This window comes from Plectrocnemia conspersa, unplaced genomic scaffold (genome assembly GCF_051122295.1).
Source record: "Plectrocnemia conspersa isolate PC_06_02 unplaced genomic scaffold, ASM5112229v1 ptg000011l, whole genome shotgun sequence".
In the NCBI taxonomy this organism is placed as follows: Eukaryota; Metazoa; Arthropoda; class Insecta; order Trichoptera; family Polycentropodidae; genus Plectrocnemia; species Plectrocnemia conspersa.
The window spans coordinates 29849135-29873245 of NW_028277175.1; the positions used below are offsets into that span (position 1 = coordinate 29849135).

General features: G+C 33.7%; 1 protein-coding gene and 1 long non-coding RNA gene across 3 annotated transcripts; one reads left to right on the forward strand and one right to left on the reverse strand.

Moving 5' to 3' along the window:
* The first annotated feature begins 6121 nt into the window (after positions 1 to 6121).
* On the forward strand, positions 6122 to 21082 carry Paip2 (polyA-binding protein interacting protein 2). Of its 2 annotated transcripts, none has more exons than XM_088198687.1 (8): positions 6122 to 6231; positions 6492 to 6629; positions 6696 to 6771; positions 16604 to 16728; positions 17062 to 17147; positions 17220 to 17323; positions 17395 to 18002; positions 19184 to 21082. In XM_088198687.1, exons 2-8 carry the CDS (start codon positions 6552 to 6554, stop codon positions 19517 to 19519), a joined length of 1413 nt encoding a protein of 470 aa, XP_088054813.1. In that variant the 5' UTR covers positions 6122 to 6231; positions 6492 to 6551; the 3' UTR covers positions 19520 to 21082. The 2 variants fall into 2 exon arrangements, with proteins under 2 accessions (XP_088054813.1, XP_088054815.1); XM_088198689.1 differs by having other exon boundaries at positions 17229 to 17323.
* LOC148230232 (uncharacterized) lies at positions 12864 to 16608 on the reverse strand. Its single transcript, XR_015811504.1, has 2 exons — positions 16142 to 16608; positions 12864 to 14600 (listed from the first exon to the last, which is right to left on the reverse strand). It is a non-coding gene; the product is annotated as an uncharacterized LOC148230232 (long non-coding RNA).
* Positions 21083 to 24111: the final 3029 nt, after the last annotated feature.

Here is a 24111-nt window from a genome sequence, read left to right on the forward strand (position 1 = left end):
TTAAACGTGTAAGTGTTGATTATGTTGTGCATAAACGACTTTTAACAATAGTTTTTCAATGACGCATATTTGAGTCATCCACCTTTAGAGTGTAAATAATAAGTAATAAATTTATATAAGTACAATACAATCCTAAAACTTACTGAAAAAAACATGTTTTACAAGACTTTTAACCCTTTCACCGCGGATGACTTCTATAGGTGTCATCAAGAAAATCGCCAGTACTCATTGGACATTTAAAGGTGCCGTAAGCATTTGAGCCTAATAAAATGGCATTTAAGTATAATTTAAGGCTATAAATCAATTATTTGATCCATAATATTTTTAAAAATATGGCATGAATAGGTGTCCCCACATATTAACAAATTTCGAAATGGCGCCCAAAAATATCAGCTGTGGTGATAATCTAAATGCAATCGGGGCCAGGCCTCACCTAATTTTTTTGTACATAAAAAAAATTAGATAGGGCCGGTAAAGTTTTATTATATTTTGTGAAAATGATCAAATTTTATATTTAGACAAATATTCTACAAGTTTTTCGTATGTATTTGCCCATTTGAGGCAGAAATGATAAATATTACATTGTTTTTTTGTGGGGATCTGTTTTGGATTGGCAGGCGTTCTTACACCTAGAACGAACCAGCGTAGCTTGGCCTCGTGGCTTTATTTTTGAATTTTTAAGTATTGAATTTATTAAAACAGTTTTTAAAAATATAATTATAATTGATCGTAAAAAATGATTACATTAAAAGAATATCCTAAAACTTAAAACTTTAAATACTTGTACAAGATTTAAAATTGGTAGAAATAGTCTTAGCATAAACGCATACTATTACTGTCACAGTAATAATATATTATTATATCATCATTCGTAATTATATGGATAATTTTTAAAAGAAAATCAATATATGTATTTATAAATAATTAAAACACAGATTACTAATTCTGTTTTACATAATTTAGCTATTTACTAGCTCGAAAATATATTAAATGTGTCGAGACTAATATTATCGTTTGAGTTGAGTACCCAGGTCGATAGTTGTCAATCGCTCATTTTACTAGTGCGAGCGAGTAAGCGAGCTCTGCTAGCATAACGGCATCTCGCTCTTTTTTCCGTCTTAAAAATTTTATTTTTATTTCATAACAGACACACAATATAAAGTAATAATTATGCACAATTAGAGCATATGATCCCGTTTCATCCCATATCATAAAAATATAGATGCCCTTAGAAGGAAAAAATCAGTTTTAAAGCATTAATTGACAACCTAAATCTGTCAAGTCTAGCGCGATGCCGTCCTAACAGCGCGCGCTTTGACCATGTTCCGATGAAAAATTTTACAATAAACTTACACTTGTAAATTTAAGATTATTGAGTTATTTGCATAAGTTAAAAATTCAATATTACTGAAATGTGTTTAACAGAAGTCTTTTTACTATTAATAAATTTAAATTTTCAAAATTTGCTTGAACACAAAGCCAATAAATGCATTCAAAGTTTTGTCGACATATTGTCGACGTTCGAGTACAACGCTTAAAATACGATGTCGACACATAGTCGACTTACGAGCGCAAAGGGTTAATATAGAAAATAAATTTTAAAAAAAAATTGTCGTAATCATACACTTTTTTATATGTAAAGTCTGTATTCGAATTTAAATTGATTTCTGATTTATATTTGTTGATTATTTGACATTTTTAATATATGCTAGCTGTGTTTAATTTATTTTAATATTTGCTTTCTGTTTATTATTAATATTAAAGGGTGTTTTAAAATGAACGCAAGATTTGAATTTGCCGTAAATGTTGGCAACCCTGAAAAATTAATAATTTGACAGCTGAGAGTTTAAGGTTAGTAAAAATGGAGTGTTACACGATACAACAACGTGTTTTCATTATTGAACAATATCTCAAAAATTATGAAAGTTGAAAGAAAATTTAATACAAAGTATCGGAATAATGTTTTAAGTTCGTCAACTGCGAAGAGATTAATTGAAAAATTCAGAGAGACTGGATCAGTTGAAGACGCTAAACACACTGGTCGTCCAAAAACAAGCCGTTGAAATGTCAATATCGAAGCAGTGCGTGAGAGTGTTGGTGAAAATCTCGCAACATCAATTCGGCGTCGTGGACAAGAATTGCAAATTTTAAGAAGCTCTTAACAGCGTATACTCACAAAAGATATGTGTCTCTATGCTTACAAAATTCAATTAACACAACAACCATGCACAGCGAAGAGAGTTCGTTGAATTTAATTTCGTTCGTTAATTTTAGGACACCCTATATTTATATTTGTACATAATTCTACACATATAAAGATATGTTTATTTACACATCCTTTTAAACGAGTCCCTGTTAATTAACTCGTACCTATTAATATTCATTCAAAAAAATTATATTACGATGTTAAAAATACATAAAAATACTTTTTTTGTCATGGGGCCCGAAATCATTGTTTTCCCAAGGCCCGGGTACGTTTTCGGCGGCCCTGCCTCTATTAGGTAAAGCTCTTTTGTGAGATTTTTTCAGTTAATATAATTCTTTTTATGTATAAGAGAATTTTGATCGAATTTCATAAGGATCTAACGACGCTGTAACAGCGTTTAAAAAACATCTACCTCAGTTTTGTTAAAATAATTTTCTAAGCAGCAAAGCGATTAAATAAATAAAAACAGCGCAGCGCGTTTACTATAAAACTTTGTGAGATTGCTCAACTTTCGCCGAGCCGAAATAAATTGGATCCGGCAGCACTGCGAAAATTACGAAATCGTATCACTTTTATAATTAACGATAAAAATGTAATCTCTAAGGTCGCTGCGCGCGATATGCTCATCCGTGCGATAGTCATTTTATCACGCGTTCGGATTTTTTACGGGACGGTTCCAAAATTTGAAACCGCATCTCTCCCGGGAGCCATATATAAAGCACGGCGTTACTGAATAACCGCCGCTTTCGAAACTTTCAGATGTCGAATTATCTAAGCGGCGAAGTTGCCGTCGCGTCGTCGAGCGGGACCGATAACGGACACGACGACAGGTAACAAAGGTCGCGTCGTATTCGGTGTCGTTATTTATCATGTAACGTTCGATAACACGAACGAATCGTCTATAAAACGTCACGTGCGGATCTACAATTACATACGCGCACAAAAGATCCCAAATTGCTCAATTTCCTAAATCGATTCATCCTAAATTTTATTTTGTATCTCACGCGACATTATATTCCCGTACAAATAACGACGCAGCTTTCGCATCTATAACAGCAATACTCAACCTGTGGCCCGACAAGCATTTTGTACGGCTCAACACTCATAATCGTCATCAAATATTTTTAAGCTGTGTGGGTTCTTATTCATGAAACTCACGCAGAAATTACCGTAACCAAAGATGATAATACAGATAAATTATACAATAGAATGTAAAGGATGGGACCAAACAAAAGCCCTCGATACGTCTAGAAAAAAGAGTTTCACATAAATAATATGCAATAATTCTCCGATGCATTGACAGAATATTTATTTGTTGTGAAACGGTCACGGGAAACAATATATTACCGGTAGACAAAACAAAAACACCATAAAGCGCAAAATTCCATGTCTATTAAGCAAATGTCACTTTCTAGAGACGTATACATATTTCGTTTGTTGAAGAAACGAGTGCAACAATTGGCTGGATAGTCGCTGTATGGTTATGATTCGTCAACTAGCTTTGCAGCCCTTAATACTTAAGGCTGATCTCTAATGAGGTGAGGACAGAAACGGAGACACGGCCCGAGGGCAGAGAGGGACTCCGCCAGACTATCACTGCAGCAGAGAGGAACTAATCTCCACTACACTGTCGCTGCAACAACCACAAGACCTCTGACGATCTTTCACCCTCCACCAGCTTCTCCACCATCGCTCGGAGAATATCGATCCCGTCCATCATAGTTTATTGCAATATATGTAATCTAACTAATAAATTATTACCAGTTTCCAACGGCATCTTTTTGGCTGCGAAGTCAAGCCCCATTTGGGTTAGTAAACCTTAAAAAACAATTTGCCGTGAAAATGTTATACTTACTAAAAAATATATAATTTTTCGTCACCATACCACGAAAAACAAATCATTTACTCACACTTATCCTCGCGGGCCTTTAAGATGTGAAAATTTTCTTTAAAAAGCCATTTCAACTACAAAAAAATATTATGTCAGTGCCAATATCACAAATATAGACTGAAATAATATCAGAATTTTCAAAACCGGTTGTCATTATTATTATTTTTATTATTTTTAACATATCGTTGTGAATCATCTTATTCTAAAATGAAATATGCAAAGAATGCATATAAAAATTTACTTACTAATTTTCACCTTAATTTATTAAGAGTAACATGTACCAATCAGGAACGTGATTTGTCTAAAATAGCCAAAAATTTTAAATAAACGAATAAATTAATAATTTTGTTATATTTTGAATATATTTGTGTATTTATATATTTTTTTGTTTGTTATCCATAAGCGATTTGGTTTAAAAGTATAGAGCTGCACAAGTGTATGTATGTATATTATATATGTACATATACAATATGCATACGTATATGAAATAAAAATAAGATAAAATAAAGTTACAGTAATTATTTGAGTTTTATTATTATATCATTATATTTATTATGCTGCGGCCCGTGTAACATAGCAATCGTCTATAATTGGCCCGGAGTAAAAAAGATTGAAAATTACTGATCTATACGGACGAGATATAAAACTAAAATATTAGCCAGATCACCTATCAGTGGTGGTTCGCATAACTGTTTGTATTTTTTCATATAATTCAATATATTACGAAACATATTCCTATATATTTATTTTGGAGAAGAACGCATATAAAAATAATATTATTAGCCCGTAAAACGTCAAATGTTTTTTTCTGCATGTTTGGAGCTCACGTCTTCTATCTTTGCCTTCAGATGATTCTGGCCATGTACATGAACCATTTTTATTATATGGGAGAAAGAAGTGTACCGGAGTATGTTTGGTTTTGTTGATAACATGTGCTTGGCGTATTATGTTTCAAAATTTGTTTGCATGGTTCTGTTGCTCAGTACAAAAGTTTTTAACACAGATAGTGAAGGCAGCAAAAAAGAGACCACCGGTGATTAATTTTTATAACAGAACAAAAGGCGGAGTTGATCTAGGAGACAAAATGATTCATTAACAGTCTTTATTAGTACGGGCAACAAGGCGGTAGCCATTCAGAATATTTATGGAGTGCATTGATATTATGGCTTTCAATGCCTACAAGATATAATAAATATTCTGAGTGGCGAATCAACGATCGATGCCGTCGAAAGTATTTCATACGCCTCCTATCAGTAGATTTAGTATAAAAATAAATGTAAATAAACGACAGGAGAACGTTTTTTGCGTAAACTGCAAAAGTTAGCGATAGAATTATTCGTGAAGACTTTTGCCTCCGAAGATCTTCCTACAATACATCGTCTTGTTTTGGTAATAAAATTGCGCGTGTATCGTGTTTTGTTTGTCACAGAGCTGTGTGTCAAATGCATAAAGTAATAAAATACCTGGATTTCTAGGCTCTTAGAATTTTTTAGTTAATTATTTTTGTATAATATATGTAATTTAGGTTGAATTTTTATTTAATATTATTATTTGTAGAGAAAAAATGTTTTATTGTGAACGTTTGAGAAGCCGCGCGTGCTTGACGTCATCGGGTCTGAGTAGGAAATGCGTTTGCGTGCGCACATAAACAATGACAAAAAGGCATATCATGGTCTCGTTCTACGCTCGATTAAAAATATTTCGGTCTCTTGGCAAAGCTACTTCGTTTTTATAAATACTGTTCTTTAATCGGTGCGTAAAGTTAGTATTGATAGAAAATCATGCGCGAACGTTAGTCTCCGAATAATAATAAAATAAACTCTAAATTTAGATCGACATTTATGTATAATAGCCGTTGAGCTCGTTTTATTTTTGTACCGTTAAAATAAATATGTCTAGTGTGGAATGTTAAGTAATAATCCTTAATAAGTAAATAAAATAATTAAATAAAAGCGAAGGGGAAATTTGTAAAATAAATAAAAAGGTACATGGTCGCGTTCGGCGGCGTTACGACTGCCGCCAGCAAGTGAACGGAGGAGAGGCGGCGGGCGAGGTGTTGTGCCGCGTGCCGAGCGATCGCCGACCTTCTGCAGCGAAGCGCCGCGACCGGTGCGACAGTCGCGCCGCCCCCGAGGTACGCCCCGACGCCGCGTCCCCCGCAACCCTTCCGCCTCCGTCGCGGGGCCCCCGCGGCACGAGGCACGCGAGCGCCACGTGGCTTTCACCCCGCCCCGCTCCCCTTCCCCGCTCTCGGCCGGGCGACCCGCCGTCGGACCCCGCGATCGTTTCGTTACTTCCCCGCGCTCTTGACGTTCTGACCGTGCGGGACGACGGGAATCCGCCCCGCCGTACGACCGTCCGTCAAACTGACTGTTGTTTTCGTTCGTCTTCCAGCGACCGAAACCGCCGCGGGGGATTACATAAATCTTATGTAACAGCGCAGTCCTAGACAACATGAAGATTCCGACGGCGCCCAACCCCAACGCCCCCTACTATCAGCAGCACGGAATGGAAATGAATCCGCAGTGGCAGGTAAGCCATACTGAAACGAAACACGTCTACGTTCTCTGTCCTAACTCGTATTCGATCCTTTCGCAGGGCAACGGTGTCGTCATCGAAGGGGGAGCTCCCGGAAACGGAGCTTACATATTGCCACATCACGTGATACCGGCAGGTGAGATTCCATATGTTTTGTCATTATTCCAAAATTTCATTTTTCGACTATTATTTCGGGAGACAATATCGTTACTTTTAACAAATTTATCATAACGTCGATGATATGTGTAAATGTCACTTTGTCGGGATTACAGTTTTATTAAAAGATATAATTAAGGTCACCCGAGCGCGTGACAAAACGAGATGATTTTCTCAAAAGGAATATTAACCCTTTGACGGTATAGCCGTACACGTACAGATACTTATATATTTACATATTATATTTTTTAATTTGATTTAAAATTAAATAAATGAACATAACAAAAAATGTTTTATATAAATTTCCAGTTCAATTAAAAATATAAAATGTTTTTATTTGTATTTAAAATTAATTTTATTTCTTCTATTGTTTATATGCAAACTATATGAATTGATATAATAATCATTACTTGATTGAAAGTTTGATAATTAAAACTATAAGTATATAATATATGTGAACAAAAAGTGCACAGAATTCTAGGGTATATTTATTTACAATTAAAATAAAGCTCTTTCAACACTAACTTGTGTTGCTGGAGCTCCTAAAACCACCATTGCTCTTTTGTATATTTTTATTTTCCTCCTTAACTTCTAAAATATGTTATAAATTCAATACCCACATCTGTAGAAATAGAAAGTCTTTTGCCAATTCATCGAACTATTTCATCAGATGTTCCACTAAATGATTGTGCTTGTTCATTTGTGATTGAAACTGATTTTTTTTTTAATTATAATTGTTGAACCGATATTATTTTTTGGCCCAGTTCCAGTTTTCAGTTCAATTTCGGTACGATGCCCTGATTAAAATACTATACTATAAAATAAATAACTACAGATATAATTATGGCAAAATACTAATTAACAAATATGTATAAATTAACTCACTACTCAAAACGTTTAATTCGATCGTCTAAAAAGTACAAACCGACGTTCAGACTCTTGCTCTCGAAACTGCAACGCGCTAAGTCGCCGTTTGTCATTCGTCGATAAGCGCCTTAATGATTCTATAATGATAAAATCTACTTCCAATAACTTCTCCTTTTGAAGTGCTCGTCCTTATTTTGCTTTCATTTTTTTCCTGTATGTTCTTGTTGAGTTCCTTTGAAATACCTTTATTTTCCCATCAGAGTTCAGCCAATATATTACATGATTTTTTCTTTTCAACTTTATCCATAGTGCATTGAAGAAAGTCGCGTAATTATTATTTTATTAATTTATTTATTTAGCTCAATAGCTAATTTTTACATCAAACAAATTTTAACTAAACATATATAAATAATATATAACATACGAGAGTGTTGTATTTTTATACTGATACTTTTTCTACGTTAAATGTTTTCAAATATTATGTAGAAAGAACCCGAAGCTCCAAATGAATTTTACACATATTGATCGTATTTTTTTCTCAAAAAGCGATAGTTTTGAAGAAAATGGTTTTGGCCACCCCGATTGCCAGATATAAATCTAATTAGTTACCATATGGATGCCAAGGCATGTGCACTTCTATCTTTTTTTAATGCTAAGAGATGTCCCTATTAGGGTTTAAAGAATATTATTAAAAAAATGATCAATTTTGTACTATTTTTCCCTGATTTACTTTTACAACTTCATTAATATTTATTTCTCACCTTAGTGAAAACGACAGAAGGGATTTAAGAAATGGTCTTTCATAATATGCAACTTAATTTTTTTGCCATTATTTTTTAATCAATTGTTTAAAAATGTTTTGATAAAGGGCTACTTTTATCAAAATAATTATAAATATATATTTTTTTATCAACTCTTGATAAAAGCTTAATCTTCTTTACGTTCGCACAATATTTTTACAAGTTTAAGTTCAAATATTTGTAATCCTGGAAAAAGATAAACAAGCTGACTGCAAATTTTTTTTAAAACGCATGACCGTAATTTTTTATAAATCAGATAAATTTTAATAAAATACAGTATTATATGAAAGATCAAATACAAATTTTCCATTAAACTAAAATTACAATTTTTATTAATATTTTTGAAGAAAAAAAACATATTTTTATCAAAAAATCTACCTTTATTTGGTACCACATCTTAAACTATTCTTGGCATTCTAATAACTAAATTTTTCAATGTAGTGGTAGAAATGTTGGCCCACCAAATCTGTAATCGTTCCCATAGGGCTTTTTGAGAATTTAATGATTGCTGGCGAATTTTCTGTTCAAGCTCATCTCCTAAAAACTGAATTAGATTTAAATCTGGCGATTGGTGTAGCCAAATCTCATATTCAAATATTCCTTCTTCTTTTATTTGTAGAAACCCTCTATAATTTAAAAGTCCTTTTGAGTGTTGACCTGTTGAAAAAATCTTGCCATGTTTAACACATTTTTGTTGTTTTTTTTCAATTGTTGACTGGTAGTGGAAGTCGGGTAACGTATTTCTACGACTGATTTCATTGCTCTCCGTAAGATCACAGTTACCACTACACAAAAAAACTTCTATATTTTTTTGTATATGATTAATTGTAATAAAAATCAATATAGTTTCGGTTTATATAGTTTTTTCAATATAGTTTTTTTGTCAAATTTATATTTGTATTAAATCTGACAGGCGTAAGCCCAATGCGTTATGAAGAGCAAATCTATACCAACTGATTACCCCTTTCCGGCATAGTGGTTGCACGGTGAGACCACCTCTTTGGGATTTTTTTCCGCGACTCGCATTCATATCTACGGATGAAACCACCAATGTGTACTTGGCCTATTACCTCCTCTAACCAAATTTTAGAGCGACATCGTCGATGGTCATTCTCGCTCGGGTGTGACACATCATTTCTTATTTTGACTTTTTCGCTGTGACATATTCCTACAGTGCATATTTCGAGTTATTTTTTTTCGTTTATATCTTTTTACCATATCAACATGGGTAAGTTAGTTTTTAAATATACATTATATGAAATGTATAGATTTGGAATATATAATGATTTGAATAGATTTTTGTATATTTCATACATTTATTTACTCCAATGTTAACCTAATTTTGTTTTTTTTTTCAATATTTAAAAAAAAAAATTCTAATATTTTTTTTTATTTAATTTAAACATATCTAAGGCATTTTTTTTAAATATATTCTGCTAAAAAAAATCCAAAAATTCTAGCTGCATCTGTTCGTGTGCCGCAAAGGGTTAAGTTAATTGAACATAATGAATATCTACAAGTATTATAACCACCAGGCTGAAAGTCTGGGAATCAGCGACATCTATATTATTAATTATACATTATTATGTGCTCCACAATTTGTAATCTATGGTGGGTTTGTTTTTTTTAAATAATAGTGCATTTTTATAAATAAAAATTTGAATGCTGCTTCAGGGACTTGAACCCGCAACCACAGAGTTACTAATCTGAGAGGTTATTGACTACGCTATTCCGTCCTTATAAATAATGACCTATTCTTTTATTTCACATGGTCAAAACCTCGAAACAAAACCGTATTTATGCCAAATTTTTAATGGGTTGATTATGTAGTGCAACTCTGTTCAATCCTTTTTTTTTATATACCTGGATAGGGATGGTTCATTGACATGGGGTTAGCGGAAAGGATTCTTTTGACACACTTGTCGCATTGTGATAGTTTTACTGAACTATTATAAATGGATCTTTAGAGTTTGAAAACTTATCATATTCTATACTTATCACTTAGCATATCGTGAGTTTAGAATTTAAAATTTTATTAAATTATATTAGATACTTTTTTTTTGCATGCAAATAATTCTGCGCGAGATCTCGATTTTCGCCCGCGCCAGGCAAGATATGGCATGGAATTATACTCGCAAATATTGTGTTAAAATTTTATTAAACACTGTATTTTTACGAGGTTTTTAACTCCCGCTGCTAAGAAACAACCCCACATCATAACTCAACCTCCATTTTGCCTTATAGTTAGCACAATACAGTCAGAACTCATTTTTCGCTGACAGTTTGTCTAACAAATTCTCTCCGATTTGATCCAAACTATTCAAATTTTGATTCGTCAGACCATAAAAATATCCAATTTCGATGCCTTATATTAGGGGGACTGAAAAGTAATCAAAAGTTTTGTTTGCTTGCAGAAAACATTTATTTACAAGATCATATTAAATGCTAATTAAAAAAAATCTATCATTGTCAATGACCTTTTGACGACGTGTAGGCAAATTTTCAATTTCGTTTTTGCAGAACTCTTGGTTTTTAAATAAAAAAATTTTATTTCGCCAACATTTTAAAAAAAAAATTCGTAACGAATGTTCTATTGACCTAAATAGATGTTAATCAGACATTGCGAGATCTGGTGAATATGGGGAATGGGGTAAAACTTCCAACTCAACCTTTTTTCTTGAGTCAATTTTGCAGCATGAGGCCTCGCGTTGTCATAATACAAAATTCTTTACTTATTATTGATCAAAACAAATTGTTTCTTTTAAATGTCATGTTTCAATTGTTCGAGTTGTTCACAATACACAATCGCTGTAACGGTTTCTCCATGTTAAAGCAACTCCTAGTTTATCACTCCAGAGAAATCCCATCACACACAAAGAAAGACCTTCTTTATTGTTAGGGTTGGTCGAGGGGTTGGAACAGGTACTTGCTCGGAAGAAAGCCATTGTTTTTCATACAGGATTATTGTATAACACCCATTTCTCATCTCCAGTTACAATATGTATTAAAAAATGGGTCAACTTCAAAACAGGATAAGGAATGCACAGATGGTACGGCGCTGATCGAGCACTGTTGCCGATTTATGGTCCTTTCTCAAATGGAACCTGGACTGTAATTGATAACTCTTTTATGGACTAACGAGGATCTAACTCCACCATTGATTTCAGGACATCATCGTCTAATTTTTGAGGTTGTCCTTGAGGTCCTTATTTACATTTTTATTTATTTTTAAATAATGGTGGCACTTGTAAAGTTTTAAAACATCACCATAAGTATTTTTGATAACCTGTGTTGCTTCGTTAGCCTTCATCCATAGATCGAACAAAAACAGCATATAATGGTGCAAATGCGTCTCAATTGTTGGCCTCGTAATCCCTCTACCTAAGGGTAAAATATTTTTATCAAAGTAACCATAAATTTACAGTTTTTACTTTAATATAATGATAAAAACTTATGTGATTACTGGACCAAGTATTGAAATAAACAGATTTGAAAACAATGTTTTTATTTGAAATTAATAAACTGATCCTGTTGTTTTGATGCAATTATAGGACTTCTAGATCGAGGTTTATTGCAATTTACTCTTGTATCTTTAAAAATGTTCACGTATTAAAGATATTTAGTTTTTTTTTTTAAATATATCAACGAGCTACAATTGCAGTTCTTTTTCTGCCATCAAATTATTGTTCCGCCCCATCTTAGGAAGAAATTTTTTTTTTTTGACGCCCACAAAATAAGACGAAACTAAATGAAAAAATGAACAAATTTTTTTTTTAAGTAGATTGTGATTTGTATAGTTTAGAATGTGCATAGATAAATATAGAATAAGAAAGGACGAGTCTAAAAAAATATGCCATAATATTATTATCATTGATAAATTAAGGTGGACTATGAATGTCGTTGCAGGTTTGGGTCTTAAACTTTTGAGTAGTGTATATGTCAGGGCTGTGGAGTCGTTAAAAAAAAACACGACTCCGATTGCGATATTTACCAACAACACGACTCCACTCCGACTCAAAAAAGTTTAATTTTATAAAATATTTTTGGCGTTTTTCTACACGTTTAATATTCATACGCTACACATTCATTATTACGCAATTAAAAATTCATAAATTTCATAATTTAAAAATTGCTCGGAGTCGCTCATTTTTCACGACTCCAACTCCGGCCAAAACACCACGACTCCAACTCCGACTCCACAGCCCTGGTATATGTAATAAAAGTGTAATTCACTACATCAGTAATGACGATTATATAAAATATATTACTGTTACAGGAAACTGTTGAAGCAAATAGAAAGTAAAAGTAAACTTAATGTAAAAGTATATTTTTATATTTTATTTAGTTTTTTTTTTTCTATTTCGAAAGTCGTAAAACGTGCCATGGGTTGTGTACTCCTGCTTTTGACACCAAAATGAATTCTTGATGTGACAAATTTCAAATCATTTGTGGTCATTATTGAGTTACAAAATTGTTCTTTAAAAGAATTATGTAGAATAAATAATGGGTCCGTTCCGTGCAGATCATTCTGTATTAAATTATTGTGTAAAAAAAAATTTAGGTAGTCTTCGAGTTATAACGATTTGACTCTCAAGAGACTCGACTCGTAATTTAATTAATACCTGTATAATAAATATTGTGTCTGTGCAAATTGTTTAGTAGCAAGTCAAAAAGATATTATTTTGTAAAATTAAACATTCTGAATTTAGATAATATACTGATTGACAACTTCTTCAAATTTTGTGTTTTGTGCACTTGATAAGAACTTATGATTTTTTTGTAAACCAAACATTTTTTCAAATAGTTGCGAGTACGCCCTGTTAAATTTCACTCAACTATTCGGAACACTTTTTACGTTTTGTACATGCGTTAAAAAAATATTAGTTATGTTCCTCCCTTCTCGTGAATACGGATGGGCTAATTTTATAACTACTTGTTCACCTAAAGGTGTTGAGAATCATGTTTCATCTTTATAAACCATTAAAACATATTTAAATTTCAAATCGACTTGTCAATCAAAATTTTATACTAAATTTATGTGGTTTATTCGGCATATATTGGGTGAATCGGCATCTAGATTTCGTTGGGATTAATTGTTCATCAATAGAAATATTTTTGTGCAGCAGATAAGATGAGTTTTATATAAATCTACTCCAGATTTCAGACACTAAAGCGAATTCATCCGTATGCAATCTTTCAGATCGTTGTGTTTTCTTGTCTGACTGTATGCACCATGAACTGAACTCTGGGCATTGTTTTTGAAAAGAAAAGAAGTCCCAATTTTTTGGACAACAGATGAGAAGCATATAAAATCGCTATAAAAATCTTCAATTGTTCAATTAAAATTGTCTAATCTTTTAGAACACGGCGCGCTTTTGTTTCCGTGCAGTATTTGATATATTCTAACATGCTTGTATCAATTATTAGTTCTGAAGCGCTTCACACATGATCTGACATCACATTCCTTTTGGAGTATCCAGTAGGTCTTGCGGCACCTTCCAATATTGCGTGAATGGGCCTGCTTCAAATCAGACGCATTATGTTCATCAACTGCAGTTCTTTTTGCATTGGTTTTGGAGATGGTGAGAATTGAAGATGCGCTTGACTTATCCTCGGAGTCAGTGCTTGAGAAAATGCACATCTTGTTCTGACAAGATGTGGTATATTTTCTTCCGTTTTAGGCGGATTCGGAAATCTCAGATTCGTATTCACTTTCACTTGATTTTCCTCGGAGCTAGTCTCATAATATGGAAACCATTCATTGATGATGGAAATTTCTTTCAATAATTTAAAATATTTTCTAGATTTTCTCATGGTAGCTAAAGATGTGTGAAGATAGAATAAATATTATTGCAAATATTTGGAGAAAAAATCTTACAATAAGTAGATTTTTTTTCTTTTTAAATATTTATACGTATTACTAAAATTTGAAACTTTGATCACATATTCACACAAAATCCACAACTCCATTACTGAAGATTTTTTACTTGCACTGATTCAGCCATAGGGTCAACTTTGCCAGGCTTCACCCCTTGAATAATGCACCCAATGCCTAAGGTAGTTATTCGAATTTTGGTTTGAAACAAAAATTCCTTCACACTGATGACATTCTTTCTTTATTACTTCACACAAATTGTTATACCTGCACTTCACTCTCCGAAAGTTGTCCTAGTGGAAGTTCGACCGAAGTCGGTCAAGGTCGCAGTTTTTCGAATAGCGTTCGCACAGCCGGGAATTTCATACGCGTGCACGTTCACACGCTTCTCAACCTCGCGTATTATAACTACGTGCGTGCTTTAAACACAAAAAAAATTAAAGCCAAATGGAGAAAAAGGAGATGGTGGATGATTGCAATGCACCGGAATGGATCAATGTTAGTAAATAAGACATTTTATGTTGAATCGAGGCTTCACTGTCATTAATAAATAATAAACAGGAAACGTTCAAGTGTGCAACTAATGAATAATTTCTATTATTTTTTAAGGAAAAGTATGGAAAGTCAATTTGCTGAATTGAGATTTTATATACAATATATAGCTTAGGTCTTTCTCTTTATGATACATGCAAAATTGACTGCAGATTTTTGCGGTTTTTAACACATTGCATACCTTAAAAATGTATTATTCTTAAAAATGGGACGGGGCTTAGTCGCGAAAGTTACGACCTAAAAATTTGTTCAGAATCACCAAATATACACATATTTAAAAAAAAACGATACCGGGTATGATAAAATGCTAGTCAAATACTTTTTCTTAATATAAAACAGCAAATTTGTGACATATACAATTTTTTTTTTTTACGCTACGCGGCTAAATTTTTTTATTACGCTACGCACGGCCGTTAAACACGGAATTCCTCTTCCTCGGGCTTACAATTAAAGAAATGTTAACGTCAAATTTAAAATACAGTTTTGTAATGATTGTAATTTTTTAATAATATGGTTACCGTGGTAAAATCAGTAAACGTCAAATTGTGGATCTCGTACTAATGAAATAAAATAAAAATTTGTTTGGAATGACTAAATATATACATATTTAAAAAAACGATACCGAGTATGATAAAATGCTAGTCAAATACTTTTTCTTAATAATAAACAGCAAATTTGTGACATATACAATTTTTTTTTTTACGCTACGCGGCGAAATTCGCACGACCGTTCAACACGGAATTCCTATTCCTCGGGCCTACAATTAAAGAAATACTTTAAATAATTGTATTTTTTAGCACTTATAATATTATATATTTGACTAAGAGCACTTATGGAATCAACTAAAGTGGAGAAATAATTTTGGCCGTCCAGATCGGGCAAAAATACCAAACAGTGCCGCGATCGTGAAGACGCCCATATTGAAATTGAATTCTCAGTTTGCAATAAACCATCTCTATCTCTCTCTCTCGTCACGCGAGAGAGCGAAAGGGGAAGTATCTCGCCGCTCGCGCTCGAAGCGTCTTCGGGTATTAACTTCGGAAAGCGAGGGAATTTTTGGAGGCGACGAAGTCGGCCGCCTCGACCAAAATTACCCCCAGTTTACCTCCCGTTCGCGGTGACCTCGGAGAACTTGCGAGAGATTTTAGCGCGGGGACAACCGAGCTCGACCGAAGTAAGCCCGAATTTTCACATTATATTTCCCGTCCTTGGCCAACTGTCGCCTACTTTCGGAGAGTGAAGTGGAAGCATTACACTATGATTATGTTGTTTCGAAAGTGATAGTTTCACAAATGGGACAAATTAAATAGAATTATTTATCAGGCCCGTCATTTTGCCATATGCCAGTAGAGATAGGAATATAGCGACCAGATTTTCAAAAAATAAGAAGTTTCCAGAAATAAAAATCAAGGAAATATATTTACATTATTAAATTATAAAAAGTCATAAAAACTTCCAGAAAAAAATTTTGTTTTGTAAAATTTGTAAAGCAAATTGGAGACCCGTCAATTTGACCAATGCCATAATCTCTAGTATTGATAAATATGGGGGTTTTTTTATTACTAAAAATATTGACAAAAAAAATAGTTTGGTCTTAAATTTTTGACCATGTATACTCGGCGTTATTTGGAAATCTAACTTACATTGAAAGTTAGGTTAGCTGCGATACTAATGAACAATTCAATTTAAAAATAACAATTAATTTCTCTCGTTTTTAGCGTATGGTCAACAACCTCAATATTACGGACCTGGAACTTCTCCACCGGCGCCGCAAGCCGTTGCTGCGGCTCAAGATTTTTCAGAATACATGTGGATGGAAAACGAAGAAGAGTTTGACAAACAAGTGAGTCAATTTCCACTATATTAACCCCGTCATAAGAGGGTGCGAAACTATTTAGAGCTTTGAATGCTCTTATTTATTAGTCTAGGAACTTTTGAATGTTATATTTTTAGATATATTATAGTGTATTTTGAACATTTTATATTATAACATTTATAATTAAAAAATTGAGCAGCAATCCTGAATTATTCCACGCGTTCGATTTGAAATTCAAACTATAAATTGTCATAATGCCGAGTAAAATATACATAAAATTTCTGAAGTAACTCCAAAGTCGTGCTGCAGTCAGAGTTAATTTTGTAATTGGGCACTTTTCTATCGGAAGTACTTTTCTAGGTGATGCAGCAACTCGAAGAAGAAGCTCTGATGGAACAATGCTTCGAAGCAATGATGGCTGACGAACTCGAAGAGCAGAACAGAGGGTGAGTTTCTTTCCTCAACTTAACTTGACTTAACCCCGTTGCATTATTAATCATTGTTTATCCCCGTTTAAGGGAAATTAGCTTGGAAGAACAAGTCTCTCAGTCGAAACTCAACCCGTTGGCTGCCGAATTCGTACCGACGTTCGGTACTTCCTCGGCCGCGCCTAGCACGTCAGGTAATACATTTCCGTCTGAACTTTTCGATATGTAGTGTGTCAAAGCTCACCGACGATGACGAATTTTGCAGATAGAGAAGTTCAACCGGCTCGATCTACCCCGTCCTCGAATTACACTAAATCGGTAGAATCCTCACTGAGTGAACTGTCAATTAGTCAAACCTCCGAAGCTACGACGGAAGCTTCCAAATCGCCGACGACGGAACCCACCGAGCCCGAGACATGCGCCTCGCCGGCGGAACCTAAAATACAAGCGCCCGTCGAGGAGGCGATCGTCGTCGTCGTCGCCGCCGCCGCCGCTGCTGCTGCTGCTGCTGCTGCTGCTAATCCGGTCCTCGTTGAATCTAAAACGCCCGTCGACGAAGACCTGAGTAAAAAATCTGTTGAAATTCAGAAGAACAAACAGAACGTCCCTCCGAAGGAGACAAAAGCAACGGCGAAGAGCGAACCGATCTCTACAAAAACAGAAGTAAAACCCGCCAAGACCGAACCGCCGGCGAAAAAAACGCAAGAGAACATAGCGCCTAAATCGAACAAAGGAGGAGCGCCTAAAGGCCGCACTACTAGCGAAAGTAAAAAGGAGCCGGAAGTCAAACCGCCGGTGCTGGTCGTCGAGGCTCCTGCGGTTGTCGAAATTGCGCCGTCTGTCTCTCCCGTCACCGTCGTCGAACCGGAGAAGGTCAGTTGTTTTGAATATAATAATTTTTATTGAACTCTACGGATAAGCGTTATTTTTTAGACTGAATCAAATGTTGTATTTCGGTTTCTTTCTAAACCGAAACTACTAAGTTCATTTCAAGGAAAAAGGGGATTGATCTTACTTTTTAGTTCAGCTGGTACTGAAAAACGAGTCCTCAGGAATAGTATTTTTACCCGCAATATTAAATTGACAATTTTTATTTTCTGTCTTTTTATTTTTTTAACTTCAATGAACGTGTTTTATAATGGGGCAAAAAAAAGAAGTATATGTTTCGTTCTTGCCGATCTCGGTGGCTATAAATACTATAATTTTGTATAGAATTACAAAAGCAATGTTCATCGTTGCATACTCTTAACCGTTTTTGTGCTACAATGCATATTATGTAGCAACGCGCTCAGTGCTGCGTATTTTTCGATTTTAAAAAGTGTTATAAACATTAGGAAAGCACCTGTTGACTCTCTTCACGTCTTTAGAAGACCTCAATGATGTAAATCATTTAGTCGTCTGCTTGATATTTATTTTAAATTTTACTTGCGAACGACATATTATGTATGGTCATAGTGACGGCCCTAGTGTCGCTCAAGAAAACAAAAAAAATCGTTGTTTTAAAGCACGCTATTCAAATTACCATAATTTAATTCGTCTCGCGCGGCACTAGCGACAAAATGATCGCACGGCATTAGAAAGATTAGATTTATCAATGCAAGTCAATATTGCTCCATTTTGATGATGAAAGGAATATAATCATCGGTATTTAGTTTTACCATTTCTTGTTATATTCAAATATATTTACTGTTGAACTTTTTTTTTTGTAAAGACAATAATTATTGCTGTTTTTCTATAAATGAAACTTGCTCCTTTTTGAGATTTATATTAACACTTTACCGACCGGCAGTTTCACTACCAGACTTACGCTAAATACTGACACTTTTTCGCAAATCTTCGCGAATTTTACCTTTTTTATTTAAATTTATGTATCTTTTGATACGGTCAGAATATTTCGTTGAATTTTTTTGTTTCGATCAAATTAATGCAGTAGAAAATTCCCAAATTCATATACCTTATCGAGTATTGCGAGTTCGACGGCGATGTGTCGTTATTTAGCTTTCAAAAAGACCGAATTTAAATAATTTGTTTTGTTTTTGTATAATTTGTTTTAGGTCGTACCTGCGCAAGTACCGACCGCACCGGCCGTGTTCAACTACGCCGCAGCCGCTCGCGCGAACCTTCCACCTAAACCCGCCACCGCCGCCACGGTGCAACCGGTCGCTTCCACGACTCCGCCGCCGGCCGTCCAGCCCGCGAAACAAGACAGCGCGCCCAAAGAGACACCGCCTTCCGCGACCGCGCCGGCCTCCGCTCCCTCGAACGTCTTCAAGCCGCACCCCAAATCCTCCGCCCCCAAGCAGAGCAAAGCGAAAGAAACCAAAGAGCCGGCCGCCGGCAAGCCCGGCGCCAACGCCGCCAGGAGTTACAAAAAGAACGCCAAAAAGTAACCCCGTCTTTGGAACGCTTCAGTGTCTATTCGTGATGTAAAATAATGAAAACATTGTATAAAGTTTGTCGATTGCGCGTGTATGTATCGCTTTTACGTATCGCAATTGTCGCGTTTTTTATGTTCAATTCAACTGTACATGTTTTGCCCTTTAAAATTTATTATTATGAAGTGTAATAGGTTAATCGTACGTTAGGAGACGCGTCCTCCTTTAGAGTTTTGTGCCTGGACGAGCGGCGTCGATTTTTGTAAAACTTAGTCGTTAGGTGCTTTATTTTTTTTACGTACTGAGTATCGAGAAATCTTTCAAAAATATATATACGATAGCAAATATATTTTTATTGTAATAATTGTGGGTGTTTAAGCTTTTTGGGTCGTTTTATAGGTCACACATTTTTATTATTAATCTTTTGATATATATAGTAGAAACTTAAACAAAGTGGAGTTCGGAGTTTTTTTTACTTTTATTATTTTTATTTATTTAAGTAAGTATCTTATTTAGTTTGATCGTAATTACGGTGTTTGAATTGTTTTACTTTCCTTTCTCTCGTATTTATATATATATATGAATTATATAACGTAGCGTATGATTTGTTTTGCACGCACGAGTGTTAGAAAATATCGATTAGCGTATTAAATTGTTAACTATACCTCCCAGAGGAACGTTTACCTATTAACACATTTTACGACGCTAACGTAACTCATACGAGACGAATCGTTTCGCTCGATTAAAAAATCATAGTCATAGTTTTAAAATATATGTAAATGTTTTCTTTTATATATTCACATATACATACATATATATAAATATTTATGTATTTCTTCAAAAAAGCGACTATTACGATTAATTTAAGTATACGTAAAGATCGTTTGTTTATTTATGTATCACTCGCGCGCGAATAATAAGACGTATCAGGGTATAAGTTTTTAAAGTTTAACGTAATATTATTTATGTGCTGTAAATTCCTCGGGATCAGAGGCGGGGGCGATTCGGGACGCGAGGGTGTAAATAGAGCCGCGCTCCCAACCTGTGATCTTGTTACTGTGCGTTGTTATAGAGTTTTAAATTTTGTTACGAACGCTCCGTCTCGTACGTCGACGCAAATCGTAGTGTTTTTATATATTCTACGTGTAGGATCTAGCTTACGCTTTTCATCAAATTATTATTATTAAATATAAACAAATATATATTCGTATGTATTTTCATGGTTATATTATTACGTGTATTAAATAAAAATCGGGACGAAGGTGTCGCCGACCCGATCGATTGTTCTTTTTTCAGATGTACATAATTATTAAGAGCGTTATGATGAAATACACACAAAAAAAAATACAAAATTCTAGGGTCTAAAATGAGATAGTATTTTTGTATCTATTTTAAAATTGTCTATGTGAAGTCGCGAGACGACGCCCCGGTAACGTAGCTAATTATTTTTAGATATTTAAAAAACGTTGACGATTGTTTCGGTCGATTCGCAGTCCGATCGCGATCTGACATCGGATCGCGTTCGACTGTAAAAATATTGTGGATAATAACAAAATAAAACAGCATTTTCCCACTGCACTGCTCGCCTTTCATTACACGTTTAATGTATAAAGAATATGATTCCTATATTTATAAGTTTGACGACCACCAATTTCAATATGTACCAAAACATCGGAAAAAGTTCATTCACGTAAACAGTAAAACTGACTAATTCTTATAGTAAATTCTGACTTAAAATTGTAATTCAAAATGGTTTTATTGAAAAAGTTCGTAGTCGCTGGCTGAGTAAACTTCTTGTTAACTCATTGCACTCGTAATCGTTTTTGTATTAGAACTCGGGGGGGGGGAAATTAAAAATGTTAAATTCTTATTAAAAATTAAATATGTAGAGCATAAATAGTAATAAACTAATACCAAACATGAAGAAATCAGAACAAATAATTGCATTTCTCTAAATAACGTTTTAATTTTTTTAGGTTCTCTCAAGTACCATTGGTTGACAATCAATAATAATAAATTAACACAATAGGGTGTTGATCCATCTTAAAATATTTATGGGACCAAAAAATGTTTAAATCATAAATAAGTAAATATACCCAAATAACAAAGACATGCTGCTCAGTTTTAGATATATCTACCAGCGAACGAAGAAAGCTTACATCGCTTGCATAAATACAAAATTGTACTGTTTTCCCACAAGATATATCTATATTTATATAAACTAATGTTAGGTATATTTTTAAAAACTAAAATACGTCCCATCGAAGGTCAAATGAAACATTGCAGTTAGTGTCACATTATTTTATATATTTCTTAATTAAAAATATACAAAACTTTTAATGAATAGCTGTATGGTACATATTTGTTTGTAATTTTATATATTCGTGCTAATAATGCATATTTTTATGTAAAAATAGACAGACTGATGCACGAAAAAGGGCACTACGTTTATTAATATGTGGGATGATGATTTATTACAAATTAAAGACACATATTATTTTTTATTTTTCTTAAATCTGCAAGTTCTATTGGTGTACCAACTCGTCAGCGTAAAATAATTTAAAATAATCTATAGGTTTGCCGCCCAGGATATTTACCACTTGATGGCAAATATTGGTATTTATAATGCACACTCATTACCAGTTTTATGATGTGGTGCGATTTGTTTGAGGTACCGTTTCTTCGTCACTATTATTTAAATTGCCTATATTCCATCTTTGATTCACGACAACAGGCCTAATTTCGACATCACTTTCTTCACTATCATCATTAGAAGATGGAAAATCAAACATGAAATCCTCCCCATCACAATCACTATATTTAGCCATAGTACTGTTTTATACAATAAAATTTAAAAAAAAATTTCACAATGAAATTTCAAAAAACGAAAAAAAAAAAGTAATTATAACAAAATTATCAATCACTACATAGTCTTACTTAAACACAATTTACGGACACCCGAGACACTGTCGAAAACACAATAGGCAATAAAAACGTCACCGATGCGTGTCTACTGAAGAACGATCGCCAACCAGTGCCCTCGGGAGAAAGCTACGGCACATATGCTCAAAAAACCCCAGCTTGATTCAAGTAAATATGATATTTTTTTGATAAGATATGCTTCTTGAAACTCTTAACTACAACACTGCAAAAACGCCAATCAAATCATGCGCAGGAAATATCCAAAAATCGACGTTATATTTCATTAATTGAAATGGTGCGCCTGACGCACCTTCCAAATAATATAAAGCCAAGCACTGGTGAGTCCCACTCACCTTACGAGCGCAAAGGGTTAATTCTATCCAATCGTAATTATCCGAAGCAATAATGGTGCAATCGATAGAAACATACACTCAATTACAGCTTCTTGAAAAATCTCAATGGAGGATTTTCACCGAGAGGTTCCAAACCCGCCCTTAGTAAAAATTAATATACTATTGGATTGAAGCACACAGTCACAAAAAATACAAGCTGTGTAACATTTGAAAAATATTTGGAACAAATTAAAAATTTTATAGAAATCAGTTTCAATCACAATTATATCGTGAAACATCCGATGCAAAGTTTTTAAGAAGTAAAGAATTAGCAATAGTCATAAATTTCCTATTTCCACAATTTGAACATTGAATTCATATGAATAACTTGAACCATGTACAAAGTTTATACAGAAAAAAACATATTGTAGAATTTTGGGTGGAAAATAAAAATACATATCCTCATTCATACAAAATTCTAATTATTATTTATTTTATATTATTGTATCAATTAATATAGTTTGCTTATAAACAATAGAAAAAATAAAATGTTTTAAAATATGGTAGAAAATTAATTTTTAATACAAATAAAAACATTTAGAAAATAATCACTCGGAACTGAACCGAAAACCGTAAAAACTGGTATTTATTCCGGAACCAAACCAATTTGTATTTTTTTAATTGAACTGGAACGAAAAAAATAATGGTTCAAATATATGATTTTTACCATATGGACATAATAATTTTAATAAAATTGTTTTCAAAAATTATCCTCATAAATATTTTGGCTTAGTTCATTCGCCAATCTGAACCACAATCTTGTTTCGAAAAATGGTAACTTAATAAAAACAATTAACAACAAAAAACTAATATAACCTTTATAAATCTCGTAAAATACTCATTTAAAATAAAAATACATCACATATTTTATAAATTCGTCGAAGTTTGAACAATGTTATTGCATAGTTTGCTATTTCCTAACCGAAAATTTTGGTCCTTTGGATTTTGAACTGAAGGGAGTTTACTGCATTAATTTGTAACGACCATAGGTATTACTTTGGGGATATCGTATTTAGGCAAACTCCAGTTTGAAAAAACAGTCGACATTGACCAAATTTTAATGTCTCAATATGGGTAATCTTAATCCTTCGCTGCTACCACGTTTTTCGAATTTCTACAAAATCATGTATTCATCGGATCACACTACACGATCATATAAAATATTTCACAATTTCGTTTACTTTTTTTACACTTGCTTAAGCTTAAAATATGATATTTTTCGAGTTCACCCCTTTTCAATTACCTAAATGTGTGGGAAACTATTTTTGAATTTTTAATTTCATAAAAAAATAT

Coding starts and splice junctions, on each gene's coding strand:
- Paip2 (XM_088198687.1), top strand. CDS start 6,552: ATGAAGATTCCGACGGCGCCCAACCCCAACGCCCCCTACTATCAGCAG. Junction 6,630..6,695: donor AAATGAATCCGCAGTGGCAG/GTAAGCCATACT, acceptor ATCCTTTCGCAG/GGCAACGGTGTCGTCATCGA. Junction 17,148..17,219: donor CTCGAAGAGCAGAACAGAGG/GTGAGTTTCTTT, acceptor TCCCCGTTTAAG/GGAAATTAGCTTGGAAGAAC.